Source organism: Strix aluco, chromosome 5, assembly GCF_031877795.1.
Source record: "Strix aluco isolate bStrAlu1 chromosome 5, bStrAlu1.hap1, whole genome shotgun sequence".
Taxonomy (NCBI): domain Eukaryota; kingdom Metazoa; phylum Chordata; class Aves; order Strigiformes; family Strigidae; genus Strix; species Strix aluco.
This window is the reverse complement of record NC_133935.1, coordinates 84607579-84625504: the sequence shown is the minus strand read 5'-3', so window position 1 is coordinate 84625504 and position 17926 is coordinate 84607579. Positions and strand designations below refer to the sequence as shown.

The 17926-nt window shown below is 42.8% G+C and overlaps 1 protein-coding gene across 1 annotated transcript in view; it reads right to left on the bottom strand.

Annotated features, from left to right (window-relative positions):
* Positions 1-17926, bottom strand: part of SFMBT2 (Scm like with four mbt domains 2) — a 66603-nt gene that overhangs the window by 10846 nt on the left and 37831 nt on the right. Inside the window, exons 11-13 of the mRNA XM_074828049.1 lie at positions 10864-10973; positions 3200-3375; positions 1471-1643 (exon numbers count right to left, since the gene is read on the bottom strand). Coding sequence (XP_074684150.1) covers positions 1471-1643; positions 3200-3375; positions 10864-10973 — 459 coding nt within the window. The remainder of the gene's footprint in view (positions 1-1470; positions 1644-3199; positions 3376-10863; positions 10974-17926) is intronic.

Here is a 17926-nt window from a genome sequence, read left to right as displayed (position 1 = left end):
ATCGCTTGTTACTTGGTTAAAGAGACTCATCCCCAGCTTTCTGCACCCTCCTTTCAGGGAGTTGTAGAGGGTGATGAGGTCTCCCCTCAGCCTCCTCTTCTCCAGACTAAACAACCCCAGTTCCCTCAGCCGCTCCTTGTAAGACATTTCAGTGCCTTTCAAAAATATTGTGATGTACAAGTGCATACTTGTACTTAGTTTCTTAGCTGGCATTTCTGTAAAACCCAGGACAGAGGATTTCACCCAGATTTCCCTGCTTTCAGCCCAACACCTAACTGCTGAAGGTGAAGCACAGATTTCCACTTAAAGGATATTATACCAGATTCTTGTTATTTCTGTCACATAGCACTTGCAAGCACACACCAACTGATGGAAACTGTGTATTTTCAAGTTTATATATACATTAGCGGCCCAAATGGCTTCGACAGCTTAGCTCTGATCAAAGTGTGAGCAGGCATCCAAGCCATATGCTTAGGTCTTAAGCGAAAGAGCAATTTTAGACAAAGTTAGTTATATTGGCTGAAAGGCTGAAAAACTTGGCTAATGGTTGATTTAGGCTTAACATGAGTTTAAATTCCTCTGAAGCAGGTATAATCTAAGGAAATGAAGCAGAACTACATCTAAATGAGGACCAAGTCATGAAGATGCAAGCAATCAACTGAAAGCTGACTAAAATATCCCTCTCCAGCTCAAGTAGAGGGAATTTAAGTAAATGAGTTTTATTTCACATTGCACAAAGCAGCAATCACTGGCACTCAGCTGAGAAAAGGAAACCACACATGAATTTTGTCATTACTATCATGGGAAAACCACCTGGGAACAGTCTGCTAAGTCTCCTTCAGGCTGCATTTGGACATGAAACTTTGCTAAAGCTGGGTCCCTGTCATATCACATGGCATACTGCAAAAATTGAGGCCTCAAACACCGTATATTTGGGACACAAATAATTTGCTTGTTTTCTAAAGCTTCTAGAATGTCTATTGTTTCATGTTGTGAGCCAAAAATATTATGAACGGTTAATGAAAGAATGAAAGCCCTTGAAACCACAATGGTCCATGAGTTATTATTATTTATCATAATACTTAGAGATCCTAGACGTGGATTACAGACCTCCTTCACTCTGATAGATACTGTGCAAAGCATCTAACGGGCTCATCTGCCTGCCTACAGTCTTGCAAGGATGCAAAGGAAAACAAAGATAAAATATTAGACAGCATGTTAGCTAGTGAGCATTATGAAGGTGGGAGCAAAACCTTCATTTTCCAACTCTAGAATGGACAAGGGTGAAAGTCCCCAAAGTGTCCCAGTAAAACCAGTCTGACCTTAGAAAAACAGAGTAGCAAGGAGTGATTCAAACTGGAAAATGGAAGTGTTAAGGTTTGCCGTGAAGTCCCTCAAAAGGAAGATGCAGATGGGGGGACAAAAAAGCACCAAGGGGCTTTTGCTGATTTATCCCAGTGCAACACATACCTCTGCAGAGCCTGCAGCATTCAAATCAACAGCTGACGATCTCCTTTTCTTCTGCACAAAGATGGATTTCCGCCTTTTTCTGCGTCTGGCTGGCTTGACATGTCCACTTTTCATGTTGTTATTTTCTCCAATCGGTGGCTTAATGATTTTTTTCCTCTTCCCATAATAATAAGCTGGAGAAATGAAGCAAAATACCCATTAAAAACTTTAACCACAGAGAAGAAAACTTTGGCTTGCTTATTGCTACTGCTTCAGTACTGCACTCTAGGTGCACTTTTATGGGAAACTTTAAAATACATTGATTTGGAAAAAATGTCCAGTGTAAATATAAGATGTCATCTTGGACTAGCACAGAGTGTAACAGCTCTTATGTATACATATTTATTGGTGATGAGTGAGGAGTTTAGAATTTAACCCTACAATATGTACTTAGGAAAAGCTTCCGCTAAGCCAAGCGGTGATTTGGAGGGAAAGAGGCCAGCATGCTTCAGATCCAATACCCTTCTGCTTGAGTTAAGTCTTGGATACACTTTCAGTTGCTAATGTTTTCAGCAGAGAGTGGAGAGGGCCAGCTATATTAAATTATGTATGTTTGTTCAATGCACAAAGGAACAGGTTTTTATTACCTTCAACTATTTTGTGGCCCAAGTTGAAATTAAGGATGTGAGAGTCATCTGACCTTACACTAGGTGTTTATGTTAGATGCCTTCTGACATGCTCTAGAGCATCCTCTGGGGCTGACAGATACTCTGCCCTTCACCAGCTCGGGTATCCTGGGACAACTAAAAGAGCACTTGGCACCCATGTCAAAGTTCATAACTGAACTGAGCCTTTCATGGAGTTTTGAGGAACAATTCATCCAGCCACACACAACCACCACTTTGAGATAAGACAATCTCAGCTGGAGCTCCCCCAGCTGTACTTCTCCAGCTCTACTCCTCATTTACTATCAGTGGGAGGTAGGAGCCTAGCTCATGTGTAGACTTATATAAAAATCCATATTCACTGATCTGAATATCTCCCTGTGCCCATTTCTCCTTCTACTCTGGCACCAAAGAGAAGTTAATTGGTTTAAATCAAACTTACTGGTTTCTTGCAACCTTTGAGGAAGAAGGACAGCACTCACTTCCACTTTCCTGATACATTTAAGAGCCAATAATATCAGAAACATTGACAATAAAAAACTGTTGCACACATGCCTAACTTCAGCCTCCTTGTGTAGGTAGGAACATGTTTAAATATTAAACATCCTGAGCAAAGAGAGTCAGTGCTCCCAAACTCCTACCAGCACTTCAGCATCATGACACTGGCCTGTGCTGGTGTGTATGCCGGAAACTCTTCACGGAGTAGGACAGGATTCATCTCACCTAACAAAGCTGTCTCAGATGTAGCAGTTTAAATCTTAGCTGGCCACTGCTTGTACCTTTTATGAGCTCCTTATATTAACTTTATGTATGAAGAGAAGTCAAGACTTCCAAAATGTAATGACTTTCAAACACATATTTTAGGATGGAGTGAGATGGACATTTTTCTGGAGATGCCTATTTCTCTGTACAGAATAGTAAGGGAGCTTATGGTGGCCCAGTCAGGATTAAATAACTGCTCTCAGGTGAGATGAATCCTACTCAATATTAATGTATTATACAACCGTTCTTCACCACTAGCTCATGCAGTCTCCCACTGCTCTGACTTCCAGCTAGCAACAAGCAGCATTTTGGCCAATACTCACTGTACTTGGTTTTAGTATGAATAGAGCAGTTCTCTGGGCAGACTTCAGCCACCAGCACAGGACTGAACAAGTTGGGGCAGCACTCCAACTTGGCACAGACTCTTCTGCAGAAATCCGCTACCTGATCCGATGTCCGCACAATCTTAACAGTTGCCCTGTATGTCTTCCCTCTGTATCTAGAAGAGAGCACAACACCCCATGTCACCAATCAAGAGATGTCCTTCAATGCTGCAGACCAGACTCTCCTGTTAGTGAGATACCTTCCCTAATCACTTTTGGAAGAGGATCTTTCTTGGGAAGGCAGGCAGAATAGGTCTACTTGTTTTAGTGGCTCCATTTCAAATGGACTTGAGGAAAGAAAGGCAGGGTGAAATGAATCAGAGGTGTGGACAAGATTTGGGAAGGAATAAATGTGCAGACTGGATGTATCTGTAAATACAGCAAGAGATGGAAAAAAATCACAGCAGGCTTGGTGAGGATACTATACAGGACAGCAAGCCCATGCTATGAACTGATGGAAAGTTTTGGGGAGAGGGATGTAGTCTTTCTTCATATATTGACATGTGATGAGCAGCTTATACGCCTTGCAGAGACTTCTGGTCACCACCCTGTGTTTCAGCTGCACTGGAGACTGTCTCTATAAGCACCAACACACCCTTGGTCTTCTCCATTGCCACCCTTCTCAAGGCAGCTCTCATATCACATTCCACCTCACAACAAGACCACAGTTTCATTGTGCCGACTGGTTACTGGGATGCACACATTGTGTAGAAGTATCTGAGTGAAACTGTACTGTCTGCCATACGGGGGCCAGATGACTTCACTGGTATGAGATGTGGGCGATACAAAACCCAAGGAACTAATCAGGAGTCTCTTGAGTTGTTTAATGGGGTTGCAGCAAAAGGCCCTAAAAACTGATTCCTACAGGGAATGCTTAGAGCAGAAATCTGCAATGAAAGTTTGGTCTTAAATTTGTTATCCATGTGCTACTAAAACATTTATTTCAGGGTTTTATATGAAGTGTTTCTGAGCGATAAATGGCTAAGAAAGATACAGTTACATCCCTGCCGTAATACATTGTAGATGTGAACTCTGAAAAACCAATTATCCCCATAATTTATTAAACAGCAGCACCAAGCTATTGTAAACAGTGAGATAAGGTTTTTAAAACATCTCTTGCACATCCTGAGGAATGCTACACAAGAGACAATCATGCAAGCGCCTGGTGTTAAGGCATTATAAATGTGCTCAGAGGAGAGAAAAGTAACACACACAAAAGAAAAAGAGGGAGAGACAGTGAAAGAAGGATTACTGGATGAGAGGCAATGAAAGACAAAGATACAGTCGTCAGGAAAAATGAGACAAAGCATTTGTGAGTGCGTTAAGATCCACAGTTCCCTAGTAGGGAATCGGCTGCTTATAAGTCAGATATGGAAGAGGAAGAGGAGGAGAAGGTGAAACAAAGAAGACCTGGCCAGAGAGTTAAAATAGACAGCATGTGCCCAGACCCAATTCCCTCTCTCTGAATGTTTTACCGAGTTGCACAAAGCAACTGAGAAACCACCTTTTGCTGCTCTCCCTCCCAAACCCTCTTTCTGTGAACACTGGGGTATGGGAAAAGGGTTTGAAACTGTAGTACACAAAGTGTTTATAGAGGGGTATCCAAATGAAACTTGGTCTGAGAACAGCCCAGTCCAACCATCCTCATGTCACAAAAGACTTGATCCAAAGTATCACCTCAACACAAACCTCTTCCAGAACCTAAACAAGCATTTCTGCAGGGCACCAGGCTCTGATACCCCACTTCCAAGAACCCCAGGTCGCGGTGACAATCCTGGACTCCTGGATTCATTCATTCTTCGAATGAATGAATGAATGAATGAATGAATGAATGAATGAATGAATGAATGACTTAATTAGCCAACTCTTCATGCAGCCTGACAGACCTGGACAGATGACATAAAATGGAAGAAGTGTTCCTTCCAGATACAGAGCACTGTTATCCCAGCTTCCTTATGAAATAGCTGCACAAGCAGGTGGGCTAAAGAGGGTTTGGCAATACCTAGTATCAAAAGAACATATTCCACGGGCATTTAAATATATCTACCTATAAACGTTATATATTTCTTTTCAGTGTGTTTGAAAAGACTCCTGCCATTATTACTTCTCCAGGAGCCATTAAGTTTAGTGATGGCCTAGACCATTAGGTCAGTCAGTCTGACTCCTGTGACAGGCTGCAGAATTTCACTGCATTACCTTCACCTGAACCCCAACAACTTTGGTTGGACTACAGCATCACTTCCAGAAAACCACCAGCTTCCCATCGAGGGTCTCCACATTGGAAGAATCCTAGCAGCAGGAGCACCTGTACCTATACCTCAGAAGCCTATGCCTCATTTTATCTCTCGATGTTTCTGGATTTAACTTACATTTATTTGTCCTTGTTCTGACTTTCACCGCTAGGATGAAACGACAGCATCTGGTTTTGTTTCCCTGCAAAAGCACTGTAATCAAATTGCCTCTTGATCTTCTTCCTTATAAGCTGAGAAAGCTGCCTGATGGGTATTATTCAAGGATGGCTGACCTCTTCTAACTGTGTGCTTCTGATTGTGTTTGGCTGCCCAGAAAGGACCCATTGTACTAAAGTGCTTGGTGAAAGAAAAAGGTGAAACTAGGAAAATGAACTACTGACTGATTTCACAGTCTGGTTTGAATGCAACACACACAGCAATTAACAGAATGGATGGCAAAATGGAGATCAACATGACTGCAGCAATCAGTTTCAATAACCCAAGGTGTTAGTACTGGCCGCAGTAATATTTTTTACATGATTTTGGCTTTGGCAGCACCTCTTTCAACTATAAACCAGGTTCTACTAATATTTTCCATATTCCTCACACACTAAAAATTTTTAACACAAACACCACCAAATGTAATCTGAGCTGTTCTAGGACAGCCATGTGGAAAGAGTTCCTTTGGATATAATCAGAAAATCCTTTTCCATTAGCATTGCTCAAAAATTTACCAACTACTGATACTCCTACTGATGTTTTCATACTAGGGCTCCTATCTTCCCAACCACTTGCAAGCAGTAAGTAACGTGCATGCACAGCATGGCAGCACTGGTGACTTGAAAAACAGTCGTGTCGAGCACAACATTTTCAGTTTTCTTAGAAACCACTGTTCTTTTTAAAATGATTTTTCAGCTGAAGCCGAAGAAATCTTCCTTTTCTTTTCCCCTTTCTCTGCCCTTAGATCCCAAAAACTGGACAAAGTTATGGCTGAAACGACTCCCATGAAAAACATACTTGGGATCTTTGCTAATCCATGAGCAAAAATATTAAGCTAATAGCACTTTGCTGGCAATATGATTTTTCTGTTGAAGCTTCCTTTGGTGATGAAATAGATCAGAGGTTCATGAGAACAAAATGCCTTCTAGGAGCTCCAGTTACGGACCATCATGTGATCACAGAATCATTCAGGTTGGAAAAGACCCTTGGGATCATCGAGTCCAACCATCAGCCCGACTCTACAAAGTTCTCCCCTACACCACATCCCCCAACATCTCATCCAAACGATCCTTAAATACATCCAGGGATGGTGACTCCACCCCCTCCCTGGGCAGCCTATTCCACTGTCTGACCACTCTTTCTGTGAAAAATTTTTTCCTAATGTCCAGTCTGAACCTCCCCTGTTGCAGTTTAAAGCCGTTCCCTCTTGTTCTGTCACTAATCACCTGTGAGAAGAGACCAGCACCAACTTCTCTACAATGTCCTTTCAGGTAGGTGTAGAGAGTGATGAGGTCTCCCCTCAGCCTTCTCCTCCTCAAACTGAACAGTCCCAGCTCCTTCAATCTCTCCACATAGGATTTGTTCTCCAGGCCCTTCACCAGCTTCATTGCCCTCCTCTGCACTCACTTCAGCACCTCGATATCTCTCTCGTATTGAGGTGCCCAAAACTGGACACAATACTCCAGGTGTGGCCTCACCAGTGCAGAGTACAGGGGGACTATCACCTCCCAAGGCCAGGTTGGATGGGGCTTTGAGCTACCTGGTCTAGTGGAAGGTGTCCCTGCCCACGGCAGGGGGGTTGGAACTGGATGATCTTTAAGGTCCCTTCCAACCCAAACCATTCTGTGATTCTGTGATTCCCTGATCATCATCAACTTTCAAACATGACAGCGAGTGGCCTTGCAATGGTCGGTTCTCTTATGCAAAGCTGGCTGCGTCCCATCTGGTTCAAAGCAATGGTGTCTGTGATGGGGATAAATATTCCTGGAGTTCAGCTACTGGCTTTGGGAAGCTCTCAAAATTCCATTTAATGAAGGAGTCCAGGAATACTCATCTTTCTTATTTTGATTAACTGGGCTTCATACAAGACCCAGAAGGTAACTCTCTGCACACACTGGTACTGTTAATGTCCAAAGTCCTGCAAAACTGGGTTAGTTCAAACACTCCACTTACAGCCCTCACCTATGAAAACCCTTAAAAAGCATAAAGTCCCTCAAGCATTTTACGTAAAATTGGGAAGCCAAATCTAGATGTAGGCACTGAATTTAAAGCATCAAAACTATAAGGGTTGAATGCCTACAGCTTCGGCTGGCCCTCATGGGAATTCAGAGGATTAGGCCTGACATTTCTAACTCATCATCACCAATAAATCAGGTTTGACTATTTTCACAGAGAGCCAGCAGCACGGATTGGAAGCGACTGCCATCACGCATTGCAAACACATCTCTTTGGACAATCTAAATTGTTTATCTTCTTTGCAAGGCTAGTGTAATTGATTCTGCGCTGGTCACTCATGACAGCAGAATAAACTAAATGCAGGTTACCCTAGTACTGAGATAATGCATTCCTGGCAGTGCATGATCTGGCATTTGGGCCAGTGGGAAAAACAGCCTTCTCTTCACCGTCCTCCTCCCTCCCCATTGCTCTACCCTACTGCAGCCGTCACCGCAAACAAACAACAACATTGTCAAGATCCAAGGAGTTGTCAGTCTACATCAGAAGGAAGGCAGTGACACGACATGTCACATTACAGCACAGATACTCCAGCTGGCTGTAGAGCTGTCATCATTAGCAGCAAGACACCATTGGGAACTGGTGTAGCTGGAAGCTGGTCTAGACAGGCATTTGCTCATTACAGGTCTCTGTTTAAGATTCCGGAGCTCAACTGACTGTCATACCTGATGTAAAGTGTCATGTGCTGTTTGTGCATCCCAGGGTATCTGATTTCATAGGCATGTTTTCTTTTCTGCTTCTGCACAACCAAATGCAATTAAAACCCTGGTATGCTTCCTGATGAAGTAACTCAAGCAAACTCAGGAAGGAATAGAGAAGGAAGTCCTAGGGTAGCCAGACAGTCTTGGGGCATGTCAACCCTCTGTCGCCCACTCTTAAAAGTACTCAAACTACCCACAGGCAAGATAGAATGACCACTGAGCACCACTCTGTGAACAGAGCTCCAGCCCAAGCCAGATAGCTACAGCAACAAGGTGCTGTCCAGGCCCACGAGCTCTGTCTCCTCAGGAGCCAAAGGACAACGCCACACTGAATGAGAATGCACTGCTATGCTCAGAAGTCACTCCAAAACTTGCTGTCCCAGCTCTGAGCCTGTAATAATCCATTCTGTGGCTTGATAAAGTTGAAAGATGCTGCTTGACTCACTGAAGAGCGGAGGTTGCTGCCTCCTGGGGCAGCCATCATACAGGAACATGTACACAGCCTGTGACTGGCTGGCCAACATAAAATACAAAACCTCCTTGCTGGAAAGCAGTGGTATACTTTTATCTGTCAGGCTATGTAGATATAAGGTATATCCCAGCAGGCTGGCTGCCCTACTAAATAGATGGGAGGAGGAAGCAGACACAGGAATAAATGGGTAGAAGCATCATAGGGGAAAGTAATGGAGACAGAGGTGCTCATCACAGTATGATTAGCACATCGGGTAACAGTGAGGGAGGATAAGTGATTGATGTGATACAGATGAGTGACAATCTCTAGCAGCCCATGTACTCATCACTGAGTTGGTCTTCCTGGTATAAGTACACCCGGCGTCAGCAGGCTGCCTGGGGTTGCAGTGGATTGGGCTGTAGACACAGCTGACTATCAAGGACGAAGACATCCCTGCACTTTATGGTCAGTTAAATGCTTTTCAGGCTGTCTCCCATTAGAAATAAGGATTGCAGCAGCCTTAAGAACTAGATATGGCTGCTTTTGCACAAGGCAGATCACCACACTCAAATGAGAAATCCCAACAAAGTCCTATTCTGGATACTGATAATAGGAAAACTGCCTGTAAGGTCAACTCTTTGCAAGCCAGGATATTAAAATGGCACATTATGACTTGATTTCCAACTGCTAAGTACTGCAGGAGTGCATTATCTGATGTTTCCTAGTACAAAGTGTGGGAGCCTGGAATCAATGAAACCCAGGTCACGGACAATGACTTGTTTTTAATGAAAATCTGCATGCGCAAGGATGACTTTTAGATTTCCATCCACAAAATTTCAATTGACAAACACAAAAACATGACTTTCCACATGGGTGAAAGAAGCAAATTAAAAATAGGATTTTCTAGTAGCTTTTCATTTCTATTTGCAATCCTCCTTTAGAAAAGCAGTTTCCAAGTATGCAGAATAAAATGTTCTCAATTCTCTCCCTCAATAAAAGCACACATGAACTTTCTGCAATATCTGCATGGCTGAAGATCAAATACAATAGCAATCAATAGTGCCATATTTGACAGCCAATCATTTCAAATAACCAAGTGAAAATTGCTTTTATTTGAAAAGGAGTAACAGAGTTCAGTACAAAGGGTGAGATTCACTGCATTTAACTTCAGTATTCAAAAAGTCAAGGTGACCAAGTTAGTCAATGGAGAAAACTGTCTTCAAAGAACTATTTGTTGACATCCATCTTGAAGCAGGAAGAATTGCTCTTTGGAGGGTCTCTGCAGAGAGTTTAGGTGAGACTCCCTTCTTTCAGAGAGACAATGGTGGTTGAAATACATCCTAAGTGTAGTGACCATTACATAAAGAAGACATAAATGGGTAAATTTTAAAGTTGGAAAGGGAATTTTCTAGAGTATTTTCTAGATAACCCAGTTTTCTTAAGTGTTGAGTAGATGAGAATTGAAGCATATATTCTTGAAAAGCCTCAAATCTTGACCTGAATCTCCGATATGTTAGTATTTTGTCCTAATCACTCTCCTGCTTAAAAATGTGTCCCCACTATTTTGTTTGCACTTTTTTTTGTGCCATTCATTTTCACCAGGTTTTTCTGCATTAGAGTGACAGACTCTATATTAAAAGCAGTAATACTCCTACATTTAGAAGGCCAGGAATTGAGTTAATTCAATAATAGCCAAGCTTATAGGAACAGCTTATCATAGAAGTCAGGACTTCACTGAATAAACATGGCATTTCTCATCAAAATCAGGACAGCTGCTTGGAGAAAGACAATAGAAATGAACCATTCAGGTGAATATTTCATTTCTTAAGTTGCTATAGAATGACTCAAATAATTCAGTGAAGCAAAACGATAATTAGAAAAGTAAAACTCTCACAATAGAAAAAAATCTTTTGTTCTCTTCTTTTTCTTTCGCCAGTCAGTTCCATTTTTGAAGCCTCCCAAATAAAAGAGCACACACTGAAGACTTACTTTGCTTTAAGCGTTTCCTCTTGGAAATTCCACTGAGGGTCTTCCACTAGCTGCAGTTCTCGTAAAACACTCCCTGGCTTGTAAGCTGCATTGATCACCATGCTGAGAACCTATTGAGAGACAAACCCAACAACACTTAGGGGTTTAAAAGTTGTTCTTGACCACACTGAGTATGAACCCAGGTGCTGCATAGGCAGGAGCAGCTTACAGGTGCCAATTTAGGTCCAAGGCTGCACAGGCTAAGTGCTAGATGCAATGAGAAGAGGTCCCAGATTGGATCAATGTGCCAAACATAGTGTGGATGACACATCAGTCTGATACAGTGACTGCATTAAATGCTGCTAGCTAACCCTCAAAATCTCCTGTTAATCAGTAATTTTTCTTTGAGACAGACTCTCTCACCCAAAGCACATTCCATTCACTGCATCCATACTGGCTCAATCTAACAAAAATGAAAATACTTCCGATGGCTCAACGAAGTACAAAGTCATGTGTACCATTACACACTGAACACTAAACAGGAAATCCACATACTTGAGGTCAGCAATATGCTTAAGCGTCTGAGTGCTGCGTGCCTTGACTGTATTAACAGAATATTAATGAAGTCTACACAAAAAGAGTTTGCAGGAGGTGCTCCTGAAACCCAGTGTGTGTCCACTCTATACAACAAAACACATGTGTCAATCCATTTAATCAAAGTCTCTGAGAATAAAAATGATTCCTACTCTTGGGTCAGAGAATCCAAGCTTCAATAGTCTACATTTGGCCTAAGGAGATAAATACAAGAAAAACAAATCTCTTAATAGCACCAGACCATGTGTTTGAACACTCTGCATTGTATGCACATGAATGATCCCACAGTGAGTCTGGATTGGTTTTGATATAATTTAACTCTTTACCTAACACGTGTTTTTAATTCCTTGGGGGCCTGCAAATGATTTCAGTATCACGAGCATTACGTTTCCCCAGCACCCATGAATGCAGTTCATCACAAATGAAACACTGTCTAGGTCATATTGCAAAGCGCAATGTGAGCGCAATGTGTTTATGTTTGGGTTTTTTTTGGTTGGTTGGTTTGTTTGGTTTTTTTTTTTTTTTTTTAATCCAGCAACTTGAGGATTTGATAGCTTTTTGAAAACCTTGTAGGATTAACCATTTTCAGGCAAGGGCTTCACTTAATGTTGCATAGTACCATGTAAAATTGCAATGGTTTGAGTTGCTTGGCTAGGTTATTTACTGGAAACAAAATTTAATTTATCATTGGGCTCTTGGAAACACTACTTGAACCACTCTTCAAAAAAGTGCAATTAGAGACACCTAAAGCAATGCCTAATTAATAGCACCAACGTCTTATGCAGCTCTGATCACCTGTACATCTCAGAGCACTCTGTGAGGAAGGGCAGGATCACAGTCCCTATCTCACACAACGGGAAACAACACAGATTTACCCACAGCTCTCCAGCTGGTTCCCATCTCATCACACAACTCGCTATACTAGTTACTAAGCCATACTGACTACCAAGAGAGTGAGCCCATCCAGTTGCTCATCCACGTGTTTTCTTGTCCGCCTCTCACCCTACGAACTGATGGGGCACTGGCCTCTGACACAGAGACACTGGGACCTGATGTAGGGAAGCCAAAGGTGGGTTTTTAGAAAACATCAAGTGCTTGGGTAGCTCCCACACTCATTCACAACTCATCAGATGTCTTCCCCTCTTGATCAGCAAATCCAGGGACTTATTTAACACCGACGCAGGAGCTTGTAGGAAAGTTCTCCTTAAGCACACTTCTACACCCGCCCTGCTTGCTGGTGGGAAAGCCAGGAGCAAAAAGCAAGTGTCTCTTGCTGACCAGTTCCCACAAACAGTGCTGTCCTGCTCCTTTATCAGGCTGATGGTGTTTGTATGAGTTGTCAGAACAGTTAGGAAATGAGCAAGAAAAGAAAAGCCAACCCTGCAAATAACAGTGTGGCCATGTCTGGGCATTATCCCAGACACCTAATCAAATCCAGCCCTGCGAAGACGCCCACAATACCAGGACTTTTCAAAGCTGGCTTGTCATCAGCAGGACTCTGTGAACTTCTAAACTCAGTTTAAAAAAAGAGTGTTTTGTAAGAATGATAATTTCCCTTTAAGGGAAGAAAAAAATTATTTTTTTAGAAACCTCTGGCTTTTACTCTTCTTGTATCTCAAATAAGTCACTGGGTTGGCATTTTACCCTACAGCAGAAGTCCATCACCATGTTAACAGCGTTACCTTCTAACAACACTACTGCTTCATGTTACACACTAGGGAGAAACAAGAACCCTGGTTCTTCTGAAAAAATTAACTATGATTAAAGCAAAAACAGTGAAGAGAGTTCACAATGATCATATTGGAAATTAAATGGGAAGGAGGAATAAAATCCATGAGACTTGCGTTACTTCTCTTAGGATCCTACCCAGGAAATCAGACAGCATGAGTCCCAGCCCCGTGCATCATCCAACATGCAAACATTGATTTTGTGCTGTAGGAGGCACGTGCTGGAAAAGGCAGATTAGCCTGAACCAGTTCTTCCTGGAGGACTGAGTGGTGGAATCTTGATTTTGGGTTCAATCCTTGCTTAGTGACTTCCTCTGCTTAAGCAAGAACACAAAAATCACAAAAAATATATCAAAGGGGGAATTGTTTCTAACTTTCCAGTTTCCAACTTTCTCTGGAGATCGAAAGTTACTTCACCCGTATCAGAGCAGTAAAATTTTGATCTGATTCACTAATTCCCTTTGGCTGGAGTGTGATTAGTCTGAGATTTTGGTAGTTTATTTCCATCCCTCTCCATCAGGAATGGTTTGGGTGCAGCCAGCAGTGCCTTGGAGCAGAGGAGTGGATTAGACAACGCCAGCTTTGCTGCTATGCATCTATGAGGTTTTACTTCGATACTGCTGAACTTTGGACTTTCAGAGTCAAACCGGTTGGAGTCACGTCAGTGAGCATGATCACACAGCACCACCACAAGCCTCCACCCAACCTTATAAGCATCTGACATCTTAGCAATGAAGTTTTCCATGTCACAGATTTTCAAGTGCACAAGGGCCCTTTTCTCAGCATGTCTAGACATGCATGATGCCACTGGGCAGTTCAGGACCTTTTTCCTTCCCATCATAGCTTTTTGGTATTCAGACATTTCCCATCTCTCCATCCCTCTTCATTAATGGTCCCAACCCTGGATGAAGCGTTCTCAGGAGGTACCAGTGATGAGGTGCAGTTCAACATAGCATCACAACCCTTCTCCTGCTCAAGTCCAATGATCAGCATCCTTACAAGGAGAAACTAAATTTCCCTCCTCTGAAATATGAAGCCCACATTTCCTACCTAACAGGAGAGACCCTAACTACCAGGCTAGCCTCAGGCAGGACAGTAAACAGTTATTTTATTTTATTTGGAATAATGACATGTCTGTGGGACAGAGAGAGAAGGGGAAAAAAAAAAAAAAAGAAGAGTTCTTTGGTATTCTTTCATTAGATGATCAAAGATCTAAAAGTGAGCTTTTGTTATAGTCAAGGTTGTAGCACTTAAGCGTTGACAGGCTTATGACAGTCCATGACATTTCAAAAATACAGATGTCCAGATCCTAAGTTGGAGGAACTACTACAGAGGAGCTGAAGTCCACAGCTCTTGGAGAATGTCAGTGAACCCTCTTGCAGAAATGCAGTTTATATCTTTCCAGACTACAGAGGTTTCTGCCATTCCAACATTATATCTGATCCCTAATAATGCCATCAGTCCGGTTCAACCGTATGCCTAAGGCTCAGTACAAGCTTCTTAATTTTCTGAGCACTGTAATTTAATTATGCAAATTTCTCCTAAGAAGTCCTGCTGTGCTCCAAAAAAATTCAAGTTGCAAAGTGCGGTAGTTTTCCTTCACAAATGCTGGCTGATTTCTCCTGTTTGTATCAGTTGGACAGTCACATTACCTTTAAGTCCATTTTCTTTTTAAATAGAGAAAGACTAAAGTGTCTCAAAAATAGTAAGAGCAGTAAGCAATGAGGCTAATTAATCTTTACAGCATATTTCCCTAAGATATAGTGGGTTATAGATCAACCGAAGTCTCAAAAAGACACCTCATTTTGTTTTACAACGTTGCCATGGTAAGCTGTTGGCATAGATGGAAGAACTGTTCAGAAGTATTTTTTTAGATATTCTGACCCAAGAACTAAATCTAAAGCTGACAATATGTTTAACATAAAGTTAGCATTTATTACATATCTTAGCTACTATACAGTCAATATTTTTCAGCCCAGATGCAGCTGTTGGATGGCAATAGTTATGTCTCCACTGTATTTGGCTCCAAGTTCCAACTTTTTTTCCAAACAAGTATCTCAGAAATGAGATAAGCTTTGCAGCTGACGTTAACAGGCATTACCACCTCACTTGCCTCTTGGGGCGAAAGAAAACACAGTAAACCACTGGTCCCAGCAGAAACTCGTGCTGACACTAGGAATAGTGAACAGCTAGGCTTTAAAAATAAGTTTGGAACTAGATAGTACAAGAGTTGCTTGTCACTCACCAAAGGCTTTGCATGGATGCAAGGATACATGCACACGAACACACACAGAATTAAAATCAGTATTTTTGATCATACTATCGAATAAGTTGCAACTGCTCTCAAGATTTTGCTTGCTCAAGGGCTGACATTCTGGAAGGCACCTTAGTAGTTTCCTCACTGCAGAGCTCACAACCTCTGAATCCAACACTAGGACAAAGCAATCGGGCAGAACTCGGAAGAAACGCCTGTTCTGTTGGAGAAGAGGTGCTGCACAAAACCAAACCTATCTGTGCTGCTTCCCTCCCAACACTCCAGGTGAGAACAGCCCACAGTACTCAAATGGAAGGAGATGCTCCACCACAAGGGTATCTCCTAACCTTGTTTAATCCAGAATCAATCAGTACTGATCCACAGCTATCTCACTATTAGCGTGCAGGCGAGTAGCACCAGTTTGTTTGGAGCTGGATCCAGGACAATGCTTCACTGCATCAGTGATGGAGGTAAGGAAGGACAAGACCTCATGGGAAAAGAGGGCTGAGGAGCATCATGAACTACAGTTGTGCTGCATTTTTTCATACAACCCTCACGGTTGAGTGTGGAGGAAGGCAGAGGACGAGGAGCTAGTCCCTCAGCACCCAGCCAGGAGCAAGGTCTCCCATCACCTGGTGCTAGTGGGGAGAGGCCACTTACTTGCTTCTTGCTTTTGGTAATCCAGGCCAGGGAATGGGGCAGGAGTTTGTTGTTCAGCTGTTTTTAGTCTGGGGTTTCCATCAGCGCCAAACACAGCAGCATCTCCATCACAGAGACTGCTGCCCACTGTGAACTGGCTGGCAACCGGCACAGATTTTTAACTACCGTCTCTAAAGGCAGTAAGTTATGGCTGGAGACCAGAGTGATTTAAAAAACTTTCACCAGACTGCTACTGACTCCGCTCTTCCTTTGTAGTTTTTGTTTTGCCTTTCCCACCCTCCCCTGTGTGCTGCCAAAGTAAATCCCATGTATAATTTATCTATTCCAGACAAGTTATGCTGATGCATAATTTACAATGGCCTGCAATTATCCTATATAGTGAGAGAGAGATAATTATAAAGCACTTGCATTCTTGGGGCCACATTATCAGCAGGTGTAAAGCAAGACAAATGCATGAAGCCCAGCACCGAGACTGAGTTCAGAGGGATGGGGCCCCTTGTGAGCTCTTCAGCTGTGCAAAGCCTTGTGGGTGTGGTCTTGGGCTGGAGGAGATATCTCCTGCGCTGTTCTCACCACTCAGCTCTGCAGTCCTTTTGGGTGCTCTGGCAGCTGCTACAGATCTTCATCTCAATGCAGCGATGTCTTCTTTACCACTTCTTGCCTCCTCCATGTGTTGGGTACCCCTATCCTCCCTCCTGCCCATGGTTCTCTGAGCTGCTGACACCTCTCTCATCTCAGCAGCAGCTGATAGGAACCAGATGTATCTCCCCTACAGCAACATCCTGAATGTCTTCTCTCTTCACCCTTTCCAGAATTTGGACCTGGTCTCTGAGGCCAGAATGAGCTTGAATTTATCTGCAAAGTAACACTGACCAATGCTGGGCCATTGCCATTGTCCTGTTCCTTGGGAACTTGTTCATGTCTCCAGAAGCAAGATGCCCATGTCTCATTGCTCCTTCAGCAAGCAGTTCTGTAAGGAGGCACAGCAAGAGAAAATAGGCTTTCTGTAGGAAACTCAGGTTGGTTTCCACAGTTGGTAATCAGTCCAATTCTTGAGGAATTTGGAGAAGCTGGTGTTAGTCTATGCAGCAAAGCCCTAAGATGGGGAGGACCTGGCAGAAGCTCTGCACTGCTTATGTTTACAAAAATCCAAATTCCAGGAGGAAAGGAGGAAGAAACATTAGCATAAGTATTGACTGTGTATGCCTCATGTTTCCTCTGTGTTGTTTTTTCATTGCCTATTCTTCAAGTAGCAGCAGATTGCTAACACTCCCTATCAGCAAGCCACTATGGACTTGCTTTCAAATTTGGCAGCTGTCAACTTTTGCTGTGCAACCACTTTATCCTACTTTCTGCTGAAGGCTATTTATGACTTGCTTCTTTGAGACCCAAGTGTCCCACCTGCAGCTGGATTACTGGGATCTCTTCATGGCCCAGCTTTCAAGCATATGAGACAACCAGCAGTGCCACTGTGTATAAAGCAGTGCATGTAGGTGATGGGGAGGTGAATGGGGACACAGGAGTCACTCTACAGTACAGCACAGAGGTGTTTTCAAAAGTGGTCGGTGATCTGGGAGGAATCTCACCTTTCATGTGTGAAACCAGGGCTGGGTTTCACCTCATTTCAGACAACTGCAAACATCCTGAGCTGGGCACTGAGGGTCTTACAAATACATTAGATAAATGGGCACCCAGAAGCTCCCATGATTTTCCATCAAGCACAGAAGGAGCTCAGATACGTCCCTGCATCCACATCAAGGGTGAAAGCTGGAAGATCTGAATTTCTAGAAGATGCAAGTCAAAAAGTCAAACTGAAATGGTTTGGCACCAATGGCACGCTGCTTATCCA